Source organism: Mycteria americana, chromosome Z, assembly GCF_035582795.1.
Source record: "Mycteria americana isolate JAX WOST 10 ecotype Jacksonville Zoo and Gardens chromosome Z, USCA_MyAme_1.0, whole genome shotgun sequence".
Taxonomy (NCBI): Eukaryota; Metazoa; Chordata; class Aves; order Ciconiiformes; family Ciconiidae; genus Mycteria; species Mycteria americana.
Window position 1 is genome coordinate 18,769,371 of NC_134396.1, and position 18,123 is coordinate 18,787,493.

Here is an 18,123-nt window from a genome sequence, read left to right on the forward strand (position 1 = left end):
GTGGGGGTCTGGCAGTCATCCAGGGCGATGGAGAGCAGCCGCAGAGGCAAGTCTGGGGCCCTGTGCTGTGGGTACTGTAACCAGTGCTCCCTTCAGCATCTCGGCACTACTCTCACTCTTCTCCTATAGCCGGTGTAGAGTGCTGAGACCACCACGTCAGCTGGCCTGAGCCTGCCTCGTTAGTTGTCATTGAGTAAAATGGGATTACTGAATCATTTCACAGGGCTGAAGGTGTCTTTGTAGGACACCGTTGCTTCAGTTGTCTGTTGGTGGATGACGCGGTCAAAAGCAGCAAATGGCAACCTGGTAGTATTCCTGCTGGGTAGGGGTTTGTCAGGGAAAGTTTGCATATGTGAAAGCCTCCTTGGGTTAAGCTAGCGCAGTACATTTGTAGAAATACTTTACACATGAAATTGTTCAGGTATTCAGGCAGCATATTGACACATTTGGAAATAGGAGCAATAAAGGCAGGGTTATTTTGCCTGGCTGGTGCAATGCCCTTGGGCTGAGTGTTAATCTCCTGTGGCTGCGCAGAAGATGAGGAAGATCAGGATCACTGCCACTGAGGAAGCAACCCGCCTGCGCTGCCTGCGCGGTGTTGTGCAAGGCTATTCCCTTCCCACCTTTACTCTTTTTCTTTTCCTCTCTTGAAATGTTGTTGCTCCGTTGCACTGCTCTATGGGAGCCTGTTGCAGTGCCACCTCATTGATCACAGCTGCTTAATTTCCTGTTTCTTCAGCAGCATTTTAAAAGCTTTTTTGTTATTTTGCTAGGAAATGAGAAGATAGTTTTAGGCTTTGCAATGGAAATTGGCTTTGTTAGTATATGCTGTTGTTTAATATGGCACAACAGCAGCTGCACAGGAGACTGTCAAAACTAAATAGCATGCCTTCACTTAGCTAAACAAGCATCTGCCTAACCCCTGTCTCAAGGGTTGCTTCCAAGGATGGAATGAAAAAGCTTTTACTCAGATCTGACCCCAGCACATAATGTGACATACAAATGCCCATAACGATAAACCAGTCTGTTGGTTTTCCACAATGTTAGCCTGGCAGCGCTACTGCAGTGTACAAAAACCAGGAGGAGCGATTGCTTGCTGCAGTTCCAGGCCCTTAAAAGGGGAAAAGTTCTTGGTCCACAAATACAAAACGGCTTCTCCTATGGAAAAAGCATTACTGAACTGTCTTCAGAAACGCTGTTGCACAGCAGTGCAGTCTGCTATATTTAGATTGATATTTCACAGTATGCTGTAATGTTTTGCTTTGGGGTTTTAGGAGAAAGAGTTGTTTTTACATCATTTGAATATAGAAGGGCTGATGTTTAATAGGTCGTCTGTGTTGTAATCAGGAAATATATTTTAGTCTAATAATCCAAGTAAAATCTAAATCTCATCTAAATTCTGTATTTCTTAAGGCTTCTTTTTGAAAGCAGGTAATTAGGGATTGATAATAAAATGTTATGTGGGCAAATTGCCTTCAGTGAAAGATGGAAAAATGTTCTCTGCTGACAGACTTATACCAAAGAGTTTTAGATGAGGTCTCTGGATAAAAAAGTCATTTAAATAGTTTTCTGTTGTCATTCCTAGGCATCTGGCAGCATTGTGTAGCATTCTTTCAGACCTCTGTTTTAAGGAATCCTAAGAGGAAAGGTAACTGAGAGCTGGCAACAGCTAACAAAAAGGAAAATGTAATTATGAAAAATTATCACGGTGATTTAAAGGAGTGGGATAGAGCTAATTAAGAAGTAGGAACAAGAGTATGTGTGCAGCAGAAGCTGCACTCCCAGCAGTGCAGCTGTGCTCAGAGAGGGGCTTAAATCTAGAACAGAGAAAGCTTCAGCTCTGCAAGCCTGTAGGAGGAGCAAAGTGGAAAACAGCTTGTAATGTTTTCAAAATTAATTTGTTCCTCCCAGCAGGGGGAACAAACAGCAGTAATTCCACAGGTAGACTGGCTGTGAATTAAAACTCTCATTTACTGTACATCAGCACAAAGAACTTGAAAGGATTTGTTGCAGAAAACTTTTCTTCGGACAGAGCACTCTATTTTTGTTCTCTGTTCTTTCTCTTGAAGATTGGCTTGTCTTCAGAGACACTGGGACAAGAACAAAAACTGATTTATTAAGAAAAAGAAATCTCTATCATTAATATTTACTGTCCTCCTGCCAGATACGTCTCAAGGCAAACTGTCGACAGGAGATAATTGTTGCTTGATCAGATTATGCTGACATAAAGTTATACAACACAAAACTAAGCTTTGTACTTCTATGGCTGACAAAAGCTTAAGTGTTTTAATCTTAATTTACAGCATTAAATAGCTTAGAAAGCTGCACAATACAGATTAAATACAGAATTAATATTTGAATGAGTCAAGTGTAAGAATAACTGAATCAAATTCAAGAAACCTGAGAATTATAATAGTTAATCAACCCAGAAAGCAAGTTTTATACACAAATCTGTAGATTGTACTAGGAGCTGGACTTGTGTTCCTGTGTGCTGAGTATAAATGAATGCCAGGGATAAGGCTTGGCTGGCCTTTCCAGCGCCTTGTAAGCTCCAGGCCATGCTCTCTGCCATGTTTCATTCACTGGCAAGATAGATACTTTGCTCCTGGCTTCATGCAGCCCATCCAGCACCCTCCTCTGCCTTCTCCCCAGGGACTCCAGAAGACAAAACCACGCACCCCCATGCTGCTTTATGCTCTCCACAAGCAACTGAAAACCCATTTCTCTTCCTTCAGCATTTTTCTTAAGACTGTCTTGTTGCAGAGGCCGTAAAAGAAAAACTTGGTAATGTGCAGGCTATGGATTTAATGAAGCTATTGCCGGTATGCTGTTCGGGATTATCTCACTTGTGCCTTGTGCTCCGTATGTGTGTGTCTCGTCTGAAAAGCAGATTGTCAGCTGTTGTAGGCAGAAACTGTGAGCAGAGCTGCCAGGCTCTGTGGCAATACAAAGAAATAACCAAAATGAGAGAGCTGCAGGCAGGTGAGCCCCGGGGACTGAGCAGCAGCTACAGAAAGGCAGGGATATAGGCAGTTAAGCTTAAACTTCTACCAAAGAAGCCAAGAGATGTAAGGGACCTGGACAGGCTCAGCCCTGTGGACACTGGTATGAGAAATCACTGCTGAGAATTTACCATGTTTTTTCCCCTTGTGGATCATCTCACCACAAACTTGCCTGTAGTGGTTTTTGCTCAACTGCAGCTGCTTGCATGTGTGTTAGATGCAGATCAAGGCTACACTGTTAGCTGTAGAAACAGCCTTCTGGCTTTTTTGTGTTGCATAAAATGGTTGTGCAGTGCTCCTTAGGTCGAAGGTGGAAGAGCAGAGAGACTGCTGAGCTATTCGTGTTGCATTTAACCGTTTCGCCTGTTTAAAAGCAGACCATGACTTTCCAAGCAGCATCACAACCTTTCCTACCCTTGCTACCCCTGCTGTATCTTACCTTGTTCTTTCCACATGGGCATTTTTTCTTCCGTTCCCTCTGCCTCCGTGTTCCCAGGAGCAGAGAGGTGGTTCTTTTTTGGGGTCTCTAGAAGCTGCTGCTGTGGTTACAGGTAGTTGGACAGTTAAGTGCTTTGGATGGCTAGCTTCTGCTTTAGCCCATGGTTTGCTCTGTTGGTGGGTGGTGAAGCATCTTCTATTTTGTTTAAGCTGCAGGAGTCATTGAGATGAGCTCTGTAGCCTGTGACCATCTCTTTTGTAGTTACTGGAAAGCAGGAGGCAAAGCTCCTCTTGATCTTGAGCACACCTTTTTGGGCAGGTAGGGAGAGTCAGGAAGGGATCTCTGTACCCTGTGCAGCTCAGCCGTTGCTCCAGGTATTGGAGCTTTGAGCTGAATACGTGATGAGGAGTCTGTGCCTCTCCACTTGCTGTTAGTCAGCATGAAATCCAAGGAGTGCCATTTCTGTTGTGGGTATGTTGAATTAGCTTAATTGAATCACCTTTATTCACTTTTCCTAGCAGGTAGGAACCAGGTATTAATGAAATGAGAAATTATGATAAATATTAGTGGTAGTGAGAAGTGCATGTCCTGAGCAGCTTTGTCTGCACTGAAATGGAGTAGTAGAAGGTAGGTTCGGTAGTGAAAACACCACCTTTTTTTTTTTTTTCTTTTAGTATGCTAGGCCAGTATAGGATTCACAAAGAAGTTAGCTATCTGAAGGAAAAATCAGGTGAGACTCTGACCATATTCAAGTCCATAGTTAAGAGTTTTCTCCAAATTTTGTTTCCATCTGTGAGAAAACAGCTGTAGTTTGTCAAATTATGGGCTGCAGTCAATATTTCTCCAGGAATTTTCTGTACTTTAAAAAGGTTTTAATTCAGTCAAATCCTGGTGACTACACTTAACAGCAGTGCTGCAGCCTTTTGGGGGGCTGAATTTTGGGTAATGGCTTTTCAGCTTGGGGCATACATACCATGAACCAGTAGCTTTCTGAGTTGTTCAGTGCTCTGGTTTTGGTAAAAAGAGATGGATGTAGCTTCTTAGTCCTGCTTGTGTTTCAGCCATAAGCCAGGTTTGCTGCTAAACACAGGCTCTCCAGGTTTGTGAGTCAGGGAGTGGTAAACTTTAAAAACTTCCTTGTTGGCAGCAGCTACATTGGCATTTCAGATTCAGCTTCTTAATTTGGTGACAGTGATTTTTAAGTACCAAAGAGCTTGTGATCATTAAGAGAAAATGACAACTGGCCCATACCAATGTACAGTCAGAAAAATACATAGTGTGGTCATGCCGGTTACGGAGAACAGGAAACTAGTGATAAATAGAGGAGAAGGAACTAACTGCTGGTGTTTAGTCTGAAATGGCAGCAGGGCTCAGCAGGATGAAAGCTCAGCTTATCCAGGTCTCTCCAAGATAAAGCAGTAATTTATACTTAATGTAGTTTGGCCAATCAGCCAGGAAACACTGCATAAAATTTGTCACTGGTTCTTAAATATAAGCAGTGATGAAATCCCTTCACAGAGAACGGATATCACTCGCCAATGGATTTTGCCGCCCCAAAGAATAATGACATTTAGTTCATTCATGCCCGTGGTGTTGTGTCATCATTAGAAAAATGCTGGAGGAAGGACTTTCTTTTGTGAAATGTCTGGCATTCATAGACATTAATTGTAGACAGTTGGATGATCTTTTTTGCATTTTGTGTATATTAACTGCTTACTAGCTAGGACAGCTTTTCTTTCTCAGCATGGAAGTTTTCTTGCATCTGGCTGAATTTCTTTAAACAATTAAGGAAACCTAAGGTACTGCAGAATAGGCTAGTCTAACTGAATTGAAGAAGATGCGAACAAGTCTTTACAGCTGTTCTTGGTAATCTCTTAGTATAGGGAAGAAAAGAGGACTGTTTTCTATTTTATTGCTTGGTAGAAATTTTGGGATTAGATGAAATCTAATGAATGAACCAGCACCATACGTAAAAAGCACAACTTTCAGCCCACTTCTAGAAGGTGACAGCACCTTTACCAGCTGTTTTCGTCAAGGTGCCAGGTTGAGTAAATGGCTTTACAGTGCAGGACAAATAAATCGGTAGTATTTATGGGATCTGGAAAGCTGTATTCATTTTCTGGATAAACTGGTTGTGTTTAAGCAAAAACTATTTTTCATAATTCTTCCTGTTCTTCTGAGTAAAATTTTAAAGAAAACAGAAAGCAAATTTTGATACCTATGAGCTGTCCTGATGTTTAGCTCCTTCCTATATACCTTGTAGGAGGGAGATCTGTTTTTTACTCACTGTGATTTTTTTTTAGCAGGGCCTGTAAGAGAGCACTGTAGCCAATAGCATATTGGGCTTTTTTATTAAATCTCTCATCTTTGTGCAAAGACACATCATGTGTGCAGGGACTCTAATGTGACTTTTAATTACTCTAATGAAGCCATTCACTGCTTAAATAAAGACTGGTCCTCATAGGAGAGAAAACTATGAATACGAGACAATCGGATGGGCAAAACCTCTAGTCTGAGCTTTTTCCTTCCAGCCTCAGGCACAGCAGGGTGTTCAGGCAGTTTAGCAAGATGGGGACTTGAGGCTTTTGCTCCTGCATCACTAGAAATGTGCTTTCCTTCTGCAGCAGTCAGTCGCCTGTTTAGAAGATCCCAGTGTTACCTGTGCACTGGCCATGGGTACTTAGATCTGTTTGTTTGGGGCGGACTCCAGAATCCCTTCATTACAAAAGCAGCTTAATGAACTGGCAGTATTATTTTTCTACTATGTCCTAATGTGGCCAAATAAGAAGATGCAGTGTGAGATTTTTTTCCCAGGCAAGAAAATCAATGTAGGAAAAACGCAGAGGAAAAAAGGCAAAAATTTTTATGATGAATGACTAAAGCTGAATGAGGGCTAGGTAAACACAAAAGTGGATGCAAACATTCCTAAGTATTTGAAAAGTGCAAGTATAAACAGTAGGTAGAGAAGCTCCAATGTTTTGCAAGCTCTGTATACCTAGCAATAGTATGTGAAAACAAATGATGTAGAAGGAATACAGAGATTAAAATTAGGAACTAGGCCATTATCATCTGAAATAAGCCTTTCACAAGAAAAACCACAGGATAGCTCCAAGTTTAGATAAAACACTGCATGGTATATACTAGGGAACAATCAGTAAAGGAAGGTTGGATGGTCATCTTCTGCTAATCCGGGTACTTAGGAGGGAGTAGTGGCCATGATAACCATTATTACCTGTGTTGCATTTGGTGATAAACCGATCATTTGTTAAACTTCTTTCTGTTTTTATTTCTAGGCCTCTTCCTTATCTTAGGCTTGATACTTTACCCTGCAGGTTGGGGATGCCAGAAAGCAATAAGCTATTGTGGACCTTACGCTTCTGCTTACAAACTAGGAGACTGCTCCTTGGGCTGGGCTTTCTACACAGCTATTGGTGGCACTATTCTGACGTTCATCTGTGCAGTCTTCTCGGCGCAAGCTGAAATAGCCACATCCAGTGACAAAGTGCAAGAAGAAATAGAAGAAGGAAAAAACCTTATCTGCCTCCTTTAACTCCAGTGGGGAAAAATATGGCTTGGATCTTAGTCTGCTTTCCATTAACGGGACAAGCAGATGTGCTTACCTGTTCCTACAGTTTGTGTGATTGAGCCCCATGCATTCCAGCCCCGAACTACTGAAATGGTCTTTCTTCCTTGCTGGGCAATGAGGATCAGAGAAAGGATCCCAAGAAAGCAGAATGTAAATACCTGGGGATATTTTTAGTTTCATTCTATTATCAGGACACAGTGGAATATATTAATCTGACTGGGGAGGTGAGGAATCGTGTATATAGCAGGAATGTTCTTCTTATAATTGACAAATTGATTGGTCGGATTGCCTTACCCACCTTGGTCACTTTGAAGAATTTGAATTTAAAATAATAAAAGCCAGCACATTTTTTTTTGTTATACAAAAGAGAAGCCTATTTTAATTAGGCTTTGCTTCCAAGGGCTCCCCTCACCTGTGAATATTTCACCACCACCTGGTTTGGTACCATACTTTTCACTGAGGTGCTTTTTGATACTGAACTTCTTTATAAAGTACAGTGCCTTCTCAGATAGTAAGTATATGTTGGAGAGAGCAAAGCTGACGTGACGCAGTTTACACCAATCTTTACGCATTTAAAAAGTTGAGTCCCTGCCAGGTTTATTTGTCTTGAAACTTACAGTGCAAGGTGTGTACCACTTTTTACTTAGCAGGGAAATGCTTCCATTGACTAGACAGAGAAGCTGTTGGTACTCTGGCTTTCACCTGATTCTGATAAAATCGTTTGAAATATAGAAATATTTCTACAGCCTTTATTAAAACTCCTGAAATGCCAAGCAGGTGACAACGCCCCACAGCACAGCTGGGCATTATCTTGTGAATGCTAACAGCCTGGCCCGGGCTGTAGCCTCTCCTACAAATGTATATCGCACCTTGGACTTCAAGAGTATTATCCTTTCTCTTGCCAATGAAACTTCATTCCTAGTCTACAGATCAGTCTGTCTCATGACCCAGAGCCACATGAGTCCTTAAGAAATCTCCATTTTTCAGGAAGTCTTGCCAAATTCTACATGGCTGGGAAGATCTTTTCCCTTTTTAAACCGCATGTAGCATGGACCCTTTTCCAACTAAATCAGCAGAAATAAAACAGACCTTGCCACAACTGACATTCCTTTCTCAAAGGCATTTTTACTCTCAAAGGCATTGTATTACTTGTGGTGTTGCATCACTTACTAGAACTACTTCTGACACCAAATTTAAAAGGTATTTCAAAAAACAAAGGAATGATGCAACTGTGCCATAAGAGCATTGGGGAGAATTCATCTGAGAAGTAGTTCTAATGAAATACTAAGTGAATTTTAGACTCTTCCTCTTACTTGGTAGTTTAACATCATCCAAGGACAGGGTTGCTCTCCATCACTTCACTGTGTAATGTGGAGCAGAGATTCTTGTTTATGCCTGGTCAGTCCCTTAATGTCTGCTGTTAGTTATTTATCGGTATTAAAAAATTGTTGTTACTGTACAGGTAGATAGCTAATTTCAATACACTGCTCAAGTAATTCACAATACAAGAGCTGTTCAGCAGTCCCGACCGCAAGCCCAGGGCCAGCCTCGAGCACAGGGGAACACCAGCAGTCGCGGTGTTGGAGCACCCCTCCAGTGCCTGCTCTGCAGCACGGACCCTGCCCCGGCCCAGCCGATCTATGGAGCAAACCAGGCCCAGCTCCCAGCCTGTGCATGTCCATGCCCATTGCACCTTCAAGCCACATGCCTTATGGATACGGAGGTGATCTCTGAGCTGCTATGCAACAAACAAGGTCAACTTCTGCTGATATTAAAAAGGGATTGTTTTAATCTAGCCTCTTCTTGCATTCACCTGCTCCTGCAACCCACATCCACCGTATTCTAGTTTAAAACAGATTAATTCACTTTTCTTTCAAATATTTAATTTAAAAAAACAAAAGTTATGGTCTGGAACCATTTCTGCCAACTGCCTGCATAAAGCAAGATTTTAACAAATCAAAATTACTAGCACAAAGTGGTGTCTGAGGACAAAAATCACAGCCAGCACGTCCTGTTCACACCTATGTTTTCCTCCTTGTTCTTTTCCTGTACACACAAATGTGCCATCTGAAGGGCATGCACTTGGCATGTACCTCGGGTCCAGCACAGCTGCAAGGTGACTCAAACCGTCCTCCTGGTGCTCCTCCTGAGCCCCTAGCTGGAGCCTGCACCACAGCAGCCAGGCCAGCTGCTCAGCTGTGCTGTTGTGGGCTCTGCAGTTGGAAAAGGGGGAACTAGGAAGAAGCAGTGTAGCATATAAATCAGCTAAAAATTAATTACAAAATAGAGTTACAGTTTTAGCTTTTCTTAGGTGGGTAGCAATCCAATGTCCACGTCGCCACTGCCAACAAATCTTGACACTTTATTAGGGTGACAAACGCTGCTTTGGCTTGAGCACTTGTTCAGTCAGAATAAGGTCTGTTCTTCAAAAGTTATAGAGGGCATATACTGCTTTGGCTTAGAAGTAAACAATGACCAACGTTCATTTACATTACTAGCTGACCTCTGCTGTGATCTACAGAACACTTAAAAAATTTTAATAGTGCGTTTTTTAAGTACAAAGGAGGTATTTTCAATGGCATGGTTTGCTTTTGTTTGCATTTGTAACCAAGGAGAACCAGCTTTTCTGCTTATTGCTGGTATACTATCAACTTGCTCTGCAACAACATAATCAACTAACTTGCAAGAATATCCATGTTCATCACATAGCACAGATAGACAGGCTGGGAAGAAATACAGAAAAAAAAAATCAGAATTTCTTTTCTCAGGGTTCTGTTTTTCTAGCAAGTGATAAGATGGTATATATTGCAGATTTTTTTTTCTGGATGAGGTTTTCAGGTGTAGGGTGCTCTCATTAAATTTGATGGCTGTTTAAAGTTGTTCCTGAAGTTCACCTCAGCAGTATCTTTTAAAGATATTGTCGGGGGGGGGATAAATCAGCTTAAAGCTAATTTAATTAATTTCATGAGGGGGCTGCAGAGTGTAACTGCTTCATAATGTACATGCACTGCATAGAATCTAGAAGAATTTGCTGTGGATTCTTTAAAACCTGTGTGCCAATTATTTCAGTTTAATTTTGTTTTCGTGGTATTGAAGAATTCTTCAGACATCTGTGGTTTGATCAACTTCGTAAACTTGTATTCTGTAAAGTGCCATAGACCTTTTCTTTTTTTAAAAAATTGTAGCATATTTAAAAAAAAAAATATATATATATATACACAAACTTGTGTGAGACGTGCAATATCAGGAATGGGTTTTGTTGTGTTTTTTTTTCCTTAGTTTTTGCTTTTAAACAAGATATTTGAAAAGGGACTTTCCAGGGAAGAAGTAGCTGGAGTTTTGGTGGTGTGGACAAACTAGAGCATAGAGTAATGCAACAGAATCACTGATTTTGAAGATTAATACAACAGTAGTAACAGCAGCTTAAAGATTTAACAAAAATCTCTTCTAGATTGATTTGTAATACTCAGATCTATATAATACAGACAATTCAAATGTGAATCTGTGTCCATCTCTGGCAATATACAATCTAAAAGCTGAAAAGGCTCAGCAAAGTTTCTTAATGTGCTTTATTTATAATGTGGCACTGCAAAAAACATTGCTACTGAGCTATTTCTGGGTTGTCTATATCACCTTTGTATCTATGTTAATAAAGTCCTCTGGATTCTGAGAATTTTTTTCAGCCAAATCATTTCCATTTTGCATTGTTATCCCACATCAGAGTATCTCACATCCTAGTGGTAAACAGAGAGGAGTTCAAGTCTTCCTTGAAAGCAGTGGGCGTTGGTGCCTACCTCAAGGAAAGGACAGAGCACAACAAAAGCAGAGCATGGCAGCAACGTATACGCCACAGACGCTTTGTATAGGAAGAGTGGCTGCGGCAATCCAGCTAGAGTAGATTTTGAGCCATGGTTTATTTGTGGTACTGTTTTTCTGTTCTTGAGTCACCACTATGTACATTTGTTAGCATGAATGATGTACCTAATGTGTTATTTTTAATCTAAATTTCAATTAAAATGTGAGTTTTCAAACTTTAACAGGAGTCTGACTACCTTAATTCAAATATACCAGACAAGTTGAGCCACAGCAAGGTAGCTTTAATAGAATTTAAGATCCCAGCCCACTGATGTTGTTTGTGTTTCAGATTTCCATCTGACTTCAACAATTATTACCACTTATGATCAAAAAGTACATGATCTGAAATTGTAGCTATGTGTTATACAATACAGTTGCATTAAAGAGACTTTCTAATTGAATATGTCTGACAAATGTTTTTCATTTTGCAACTAAAGCACTGCAGTTCCCTTCTCATGAAAAGAGGTAGCAAAGGTTGTAAAACAAATATTGCTGAATCACAGAGACTTTTAAAATGGTGTCTGCTGCAATGTGTCTTCCCTTTCACCTGTGACTCCATGAACACTAGAGAGAGGTTACATACTGTTCTCTAAGCAAATTTAAGGCAGAACTACAAGTAAGGCTTTCAGTAGTTCACAGAAAAGTCAGGATGTCACTTTTGTCTCATAGTTGCTATGGTCTATTTCTGTTACATTTACATATAAATTAATTGCATTTAGTTTAATTACACTTCTAACAATTTCTAAACTTCCAAGAAGTAGCTTCTTGGTTAAAACTTGGAACATTTAGAAACCTACAGTCCAAAAGAAGTTAGGGGATGGGTGCCACTCAATGCACCACCACAGTAGTCATCTGTATGGATTTCAAAGCCGGTATAGATAGAGCAGTTATTCTACAAATACAAAATACTGCCGAAAGAAATTACAAAGCACTGATTTGTACAGCTAAAAACATTAACTCCCTTTTTCAGTACGGTTAATGGAGTTGGCAATAGGGAACGCAGAGTTCAGTTCTCTAATTGTGTGAATTATTACAGACTTCTGTGTTCTAGTAACTTCTTCCCCAAGCTCCAGCTAGGTTTAGAATGGTGATGCAATGAGAAAATGAATGTGTATTATTAATATCAGAGAGACAGGAATATAAAGATGTTGTCTTGCTCCTGTGATTCACTGAAAGCTTGTCTTCAAATAGATGCCTTTTATTTGATTTGTAGTATCTTCGTATCGAAATTCTGAGAACGTAGGAATCGTTGTCCCTAACCAGCTTTAGGTATCACTCAGATGCAGTGGGATCAGTAATTTGGTCTAGCTGAGAAAGGTAAAGGAAAAATAATTCCAAATTTAATCACATTATTCTGACCACTTCCAGTTGCTCCCCTACCTCGGACAAAAAGTACTACCCCACTGCCCAATCCAGCATATCCACTTTTTTCTCTGGAACATCAAAAATACATGCACAGCAAAGACAACAGCCCTGCACTGCAAAACGGGAACACGTGCTTTGGCATGTGTGCAATGACTACAGCTCAGACCATATATGATTGTTTAATTAGGCTATAAACATTGTAAAATCTACTTGCAGCACTGTCAGCTGAAACAGTGGCAGAGGAGCTGATGCCGCAGAGACATCAGTGGTCAGAGGCAGCTGTTTTTTAAAATGGCCCAGGCTCCAGCCAGTATATCCTACCCAGCTCCAGCTGTACACATTTGCAAAGCAGAAAAGCTGAGTGAATGGTCATAAGTAACTGGACTCTAAAGCAGGCTGTGTTTTCCAGGCCTACATTAGCACTGTTCCCAGCACACTGCCAAATGACTAATACAACCTCCCAACTTCATCACCAAAAATCAGTCTCTGAAATTTCCCATCTTACCAGCTGAAAGTTTCCCTTCCTGAACCGTGGGTACAAAGAAGTTAAAACCTGGTCTTCCCAACTCTTTGTACAGCAACTCCTCTGTGTTGAAGTGTTCTTCACTTCTGAGTGATGTAACAGCAACATGTAGGAACACTCACCAAAGCAGGACAGTACATTTTTTTTATACATATACACACCTTACTTAGTCACATTGCAGCACCAAGTGTATTGAGAGATGGTAAAACAAACAAATTAAAAAGCACTGTTGTTTTGTGTAATCACTATCCATTCATCCAACAAAAAGCACATTTTAGACGACCTATATATGCTTCCATTAAACAGCTGGACAATTAATTTCTTTTTTTCCCAGAACAAAATGTACAGCACTGTGATCCACGAGTCATACTTTGCATCAATACTTTTTTTTTTTTCCTCAGTACTGTGTGACATGGTATCTAGTTTAATCCTAGCATAAAGGCAAACTAGTATTCTGCTGCTGGGCCAGAAATCTGCACTGCTTTTCTAAGTCTTCCTGATTTTTCTACTGATGAGAATAAAAGCTACTTGCAGACATGAAGTTAATCTGTAGAAAAAAATACAAACTGAGTGAAACCTAACACACGTTTGTTGTAATTATCTGATCCACTGTGCCTTACTACTGATTCACACGTTTGTTGTAATTATCTGATCCACTGTGCCCTACTACTGATTCATAACCAGAATGCTCTAGGTGTGTGTCTTTTGCTTGACAGAAATACCTTGCCAGGAGTATCACTGAATATTTTTAGTCACAGTTCTCTTCCCTATCCTGTTTTCTCTCTGTGTGTGTGCCTTCCCAACTTCATACTTAAACTTCGTGAGGAAAACTAGCCTCAGCAAACCAGAGGAATTACCTCCCCACAACAGCACTTAAGTTGTGTAATAATTTTAACCATAAAGCATGACTGGGTCATGCTGCACAACTGTGCTTACCATTTACAAGAAAGTACAAAAAAAGTTCCTTTAGTCTGCTGCCACTGTCATCCTCGATCTGTAAATTACAAAGAAAAGATCAAGTTGATGAAGAATTTCACTACAAAATGATGCATGCATGTGCAAGTGTCTTAAAAAACTCACATCTGCTATCTTGCAAAATAATCCTGACTACCTCAGAGCACTGTTCTCTGTATTGTGCACTTGCAAGCGTAACTATGTCACAGTGGTCTAGCTGAAGTCGTTTTGCCCTTCAAAGAAAACCCAGTAATAAATTCAGTACTAGAGAGCAGGTGTTACAGTTGATATATGAAAAAAATCAACAGACTGTGATGGTGCCAAAAAAAAAGGCAGCAAGACACAGCAGTGATACAGAAAAGTCAACTCCTAGGCAGAAATTAGGAAAATAAACACTACCAAAACAATGCTGTTTTCAGCAACTTCGTTTTACTTTCAATAGTGTTTTAGGATTCACTTAATACCTGTAGAATTTCATTCAGCAATGACAGAACATGTTTAGATTTTAAACCTTGTGAGTTTACAGCACAAGAAAGTGGGCTGCAAGTGTTCTTTGCAAGAATCTTCTGCAAGATTTGAATCTTCTTTGTAACAGTTGAGTAGACTAATTCTCAATACCCTAATGTGGACATTTTGCTTGCCCATTTCAGCAGAATTACAGCAGTTATATACAGAATTATAAAAACCAAGTGAGACTTTTACACAGATCATCCACCCTGCACGTTATCCTGACCGTTACAAGAAAAATCCCTATATTGGTCAAACCTACACAGAGCAAACACCCAGGAAAAAAGTCTTTTTTTATTCTATGACACTGTGTTAATACAATAAATATACAAAACTTCTGAACTACTCAGACATGCAACAGAGGGACAGAAGTAGTGCATTTGTACAGAACCATGACATTCACCAGGATGGCAGAGCATTGTTAGTAATTTACAAAATATACAAACATCCCTCGGATAAATAAAACCAACTCCTAAATTACAGATCAATGACTACCAACATTCCAGTGTTTAAACTTCATACTTTGTACTCAATTCGCCACGATACTACAAAATGACAACTTAAGTGGGCGCCATACTCTGATTGATTAATAAGAGACTGCAAAATCTAGTTTTCGTTAGGTACAAAATATTTTAACAAATATCAGCCTCCTGTTGTCAAAGCTCAACTCAAACCTGTCCCTCCCTTTTGGGCTGCAAAGTGTCAGAGATTTCTGGTTTAAACAATTCACGTGTAACTGAACCTTGAATTTCACTTAGGAGGTTTAAATCCATACATTCAACCCATGACATCACAAATCAATGCTCCCTGAACATAGAACACTGAATATGTTTTCTCAAAGAACCTTTAAACATTTGGGAAAAAAAAAATCTACCTTCCAAATTCAGGTTTTATTCCTAATGTTTTCTTCCATAATATATTCTGGTAATGTATCTTATTATGCAATCTTCAACTTAAGTTAAACTGCAAGGATGATGTCCCTGGGATTCCTATCCAGGAGATACCAAGAGAATTGCTTAAATTTAGATTTAAGAGTAATCCATAATTAGAGTTCCTAGATACAACCCTCAAGTTAAGTTTAAAAGATTGTGAAAAGAACAATCTTGATATACAGCTGCTAGAAGGATGATGCCCAATCTCAACAGAAAATGGTGGCTTTTATCTGGAAAGCTTTTAATAACATTACACACAAATTCAAGTTCAATGCTAGCATGTCCACTAGTATGAAATTTTAGAGCCCCTATTACACAGAGTATTTAAATTGCTTTTAACTTCATGATGCAGAAAACATTTAGAAGCAAGTATATTCATTAGTATGAACTTCAGCATAGGTAAAACTACGACATTTATCCAAATTCAAGTTGGATTTAAAGAAATTAGTAAAAGAAAGGAGACTAATAGGGACTTCATGCTAACAGTACAATATTGATCCAGGGATTAAGCTAGGGGTTTTATTTTTTGTAATGCTTTTCTGTTATTATGAAGACAGTGTGGTGAAAAAGAATCTATGAAAGTCAGTCCACATTCAGAATATGGAGGGGCCTCAGAATCTTATGCTGTCTTACCAAAGGTGGTTCACCTTAAGAGCTGAATTAATTTCAGCCACAGTGTATACTTCTACAGGCTATGGTCCTTCCTCTTTTCATTTTCTAAAATGGAGTTTGAAAAAACAGCCAAAGTATTGTGCGTAAGACTCATGAGGCAATCCAAGAATATAAATAGTCTTCAAAGGAGAGAAACATGATGTTGTACTACAACCTGATTATATTCTATAATATTATGATGGTATGTACCATCACGGATTGTTCAGTTCCACAGCACCAATTTAACCTCTTAGGCCTCCAGTTAAATGAGTTAAAATTTAACTTTGTTAAAAATGAAGATTTCTCACTTTTCCAACTCAAAATAGTTTAAAAGCTTTTTTCCCCCAGCTTAAATCACATCACAGAGATGGCTGAGTTAAAGTTAAAATTAATTCAAGTATCTGTTAAATGCCATTGCTTAAAAAGCTTCGTTTTAGACAATATTCCTGTTAGAAAATTAAATACTGTATATTTAGGTTTTTGGACAAGCAGTAAACAGAGTGACTGACTAGGCTAGAGATTTAGTACCACTGTTAAACACAAATCTACACTTAAAAAAACAAACAAACAAACAAAACCCAAACCCCCAAAAATCCCAAATACAACAAAAATACCATGTAGAAGAGAGAAGGAGGGCAAGAAACTAGTGTTCTAAAAGTCAATATTGGTTTCTTTTCCAGCAAAATTATTACCTCAAGACATGAATACTGAAATTAAAAATAGCAAATATATAATTATTTAGCTCTGTGATTGAAACCATCAGTTACCTTCCTTAAACTGTACACTGCATTACACATTCTATTACAGAGAATGTTTATGCACCATAGTCATTTCTCACAGGTAGAGAATACTCCATGAAAATAGATACAAACAAACGCTATAATTATAAAGTGGCGCAGGTAAATTCTGGACCAAAACACTATTTAAACAAGATCAGATAACTCAACAGTATTCATGCAAACTTACAGGTTTATATCAAAAGACTTATCCTAAAAAAACCCCAAGAAAAGAATTTATAATATCTACCCTACTTGTATTTGTCTTCCAGCAGCTGCTGAAATTGCAAAAGCAGTAGCCAAACCTAATTTTCTACATCTCTCAGTCTACCCCACTTCTGATAGTAGAAATAGGGAAAACAGTCCTTACGAAGAAAAATAATTGATCCAAAGTGCATTCCTGAAGTTAAAAAAAATACCGGAGTGAACCACTAAAAAGCCTTCCAAATTCTTAATACATGTATTTGATCATTATATACCACAATTCATTCTCAGGCCAATTGTTGAAATTATTTATCCTCCATAAAATATGGAAGGCTTTATATTCTAGAATGCAACATCTTAAAGAAGGGCAAAAAAATGTTATCTTTTTAAAATAAATAAATTTATAATAAAATAAACAAAACATTTCCCATTTTACCCATGCACAGCTGCAGAAGAGACAAACATGCTGTGTGAATTTTGATCTAGGCTTTTAGGGAATATAAGAAGTGACTGGAAAATAAAGTACAGTCGAAGAGAACTGTGATGACTTTTTATGTTCCCCTACATTCGGTTACCCTTGAACGCGTTTTGAGCTGCACTGGTTGCTGCTGTTGATGCGGCGTTGGCTGCAGCAGTTTGTACCGTTTTGTTGGACATCACTCCTGTTGCAAACTCCTGCTGTGCCTTCTCAAAACTAGCACCAGTCGTGCGGTAGAGACCATGCACCTAGGGAGGTGGAAAAGCAGTGAAAGAACGGTGCTGAGCCTTCCATTTCTTGGTAGACTAATAGCAAATTCTCAAACACGAAGCAGAGCTGTGTGGTGGGGAAATCTGGTTTGCTCATGTGTTTGGGAGGACCCAGAAATGAGTAAACGGACTTTTATTCCACAAATCCTACAACTTTTGATTGCCCTGCTGCACGCACCATTTGACTGTAGGAATAACTGTAACTTAGGACAAGTTCAGATGGGTCTCATAGGTCTTTACTAAAATATGTGTGCTATCTACTGTCAGAAATAACATATTTAAATATATAGCAGGCTGCATCCTTAGCATAACGCAGAGCTCACAGCTTGCAAAAATGTCTTCTGTCTCAATTTGTATACAATTTGTCATACTCACTAAAAGAGTTAGTAAGTGTGCATGTTAAAAAAAACCAGCAGGAAACCAAAGAAGTAGTATTGAATCCACTGTGTCAATAACATTTTGGTGAACTTTTTTCTACATCAATTTTTAGAAACATTTTAATTTCTCTGATTGATACAGTTACAAGAACAAGCTAAGCTATGACTGAATATTAAAAAGTATAAAGCATCCTAATAATGCAGA

The 18,123-nt window shown here is 39.3% G+C and overlaps 2 protein-coding genes across 11 annotated transcripts in view; one reads left to right on the plus strand and one right to left on the minus strand.

Moving 5' to 3' along the window:
- Positions 1–7,624, plus strand: part of LHFPL2 (LHFPL tetraspan subfamily member 2) — a 124,106-nt gene extending 116,482 nt beyond the window's left edge. For all 10 annotated transcript variants that reach the window (XM_075526424.1, XM_075526425.1, XM_075526429.1 and 7 more), the window contains one exon: positions 6,735–7,624. In XM_075526424.1, the coding sequence (XP_075382539.1) occupies positions 6,735–6,991 (257 nt within the window). In that variant the 3' untranslated portion in view covers positions 6,992–7,624. The remainder of the gene's footprint in view (positions 1–6,734) is intronic.
- A 7,011-nt stretch (positions 7,625–14,635) lies between these two features.
- The window catches only part of SCAMP1 (secretory carrier membrane protein 1), a 45,336-nt gene continuing 41,848 nt past the window's right edge, over positions 14,636–18,123 (minus strand). The window contains exon 9 of the mRNA XM_075526423.1: positions 14,636–17,520. Coding sequence (XP_075382538.1) covers positions 17,356–17,520 — 165 coding nt within the window. The 3' untranslated portion in view covers positions 14,636–17,355. The remainder of the gene's footprint in view (positions 17,521–18,123) is intronic.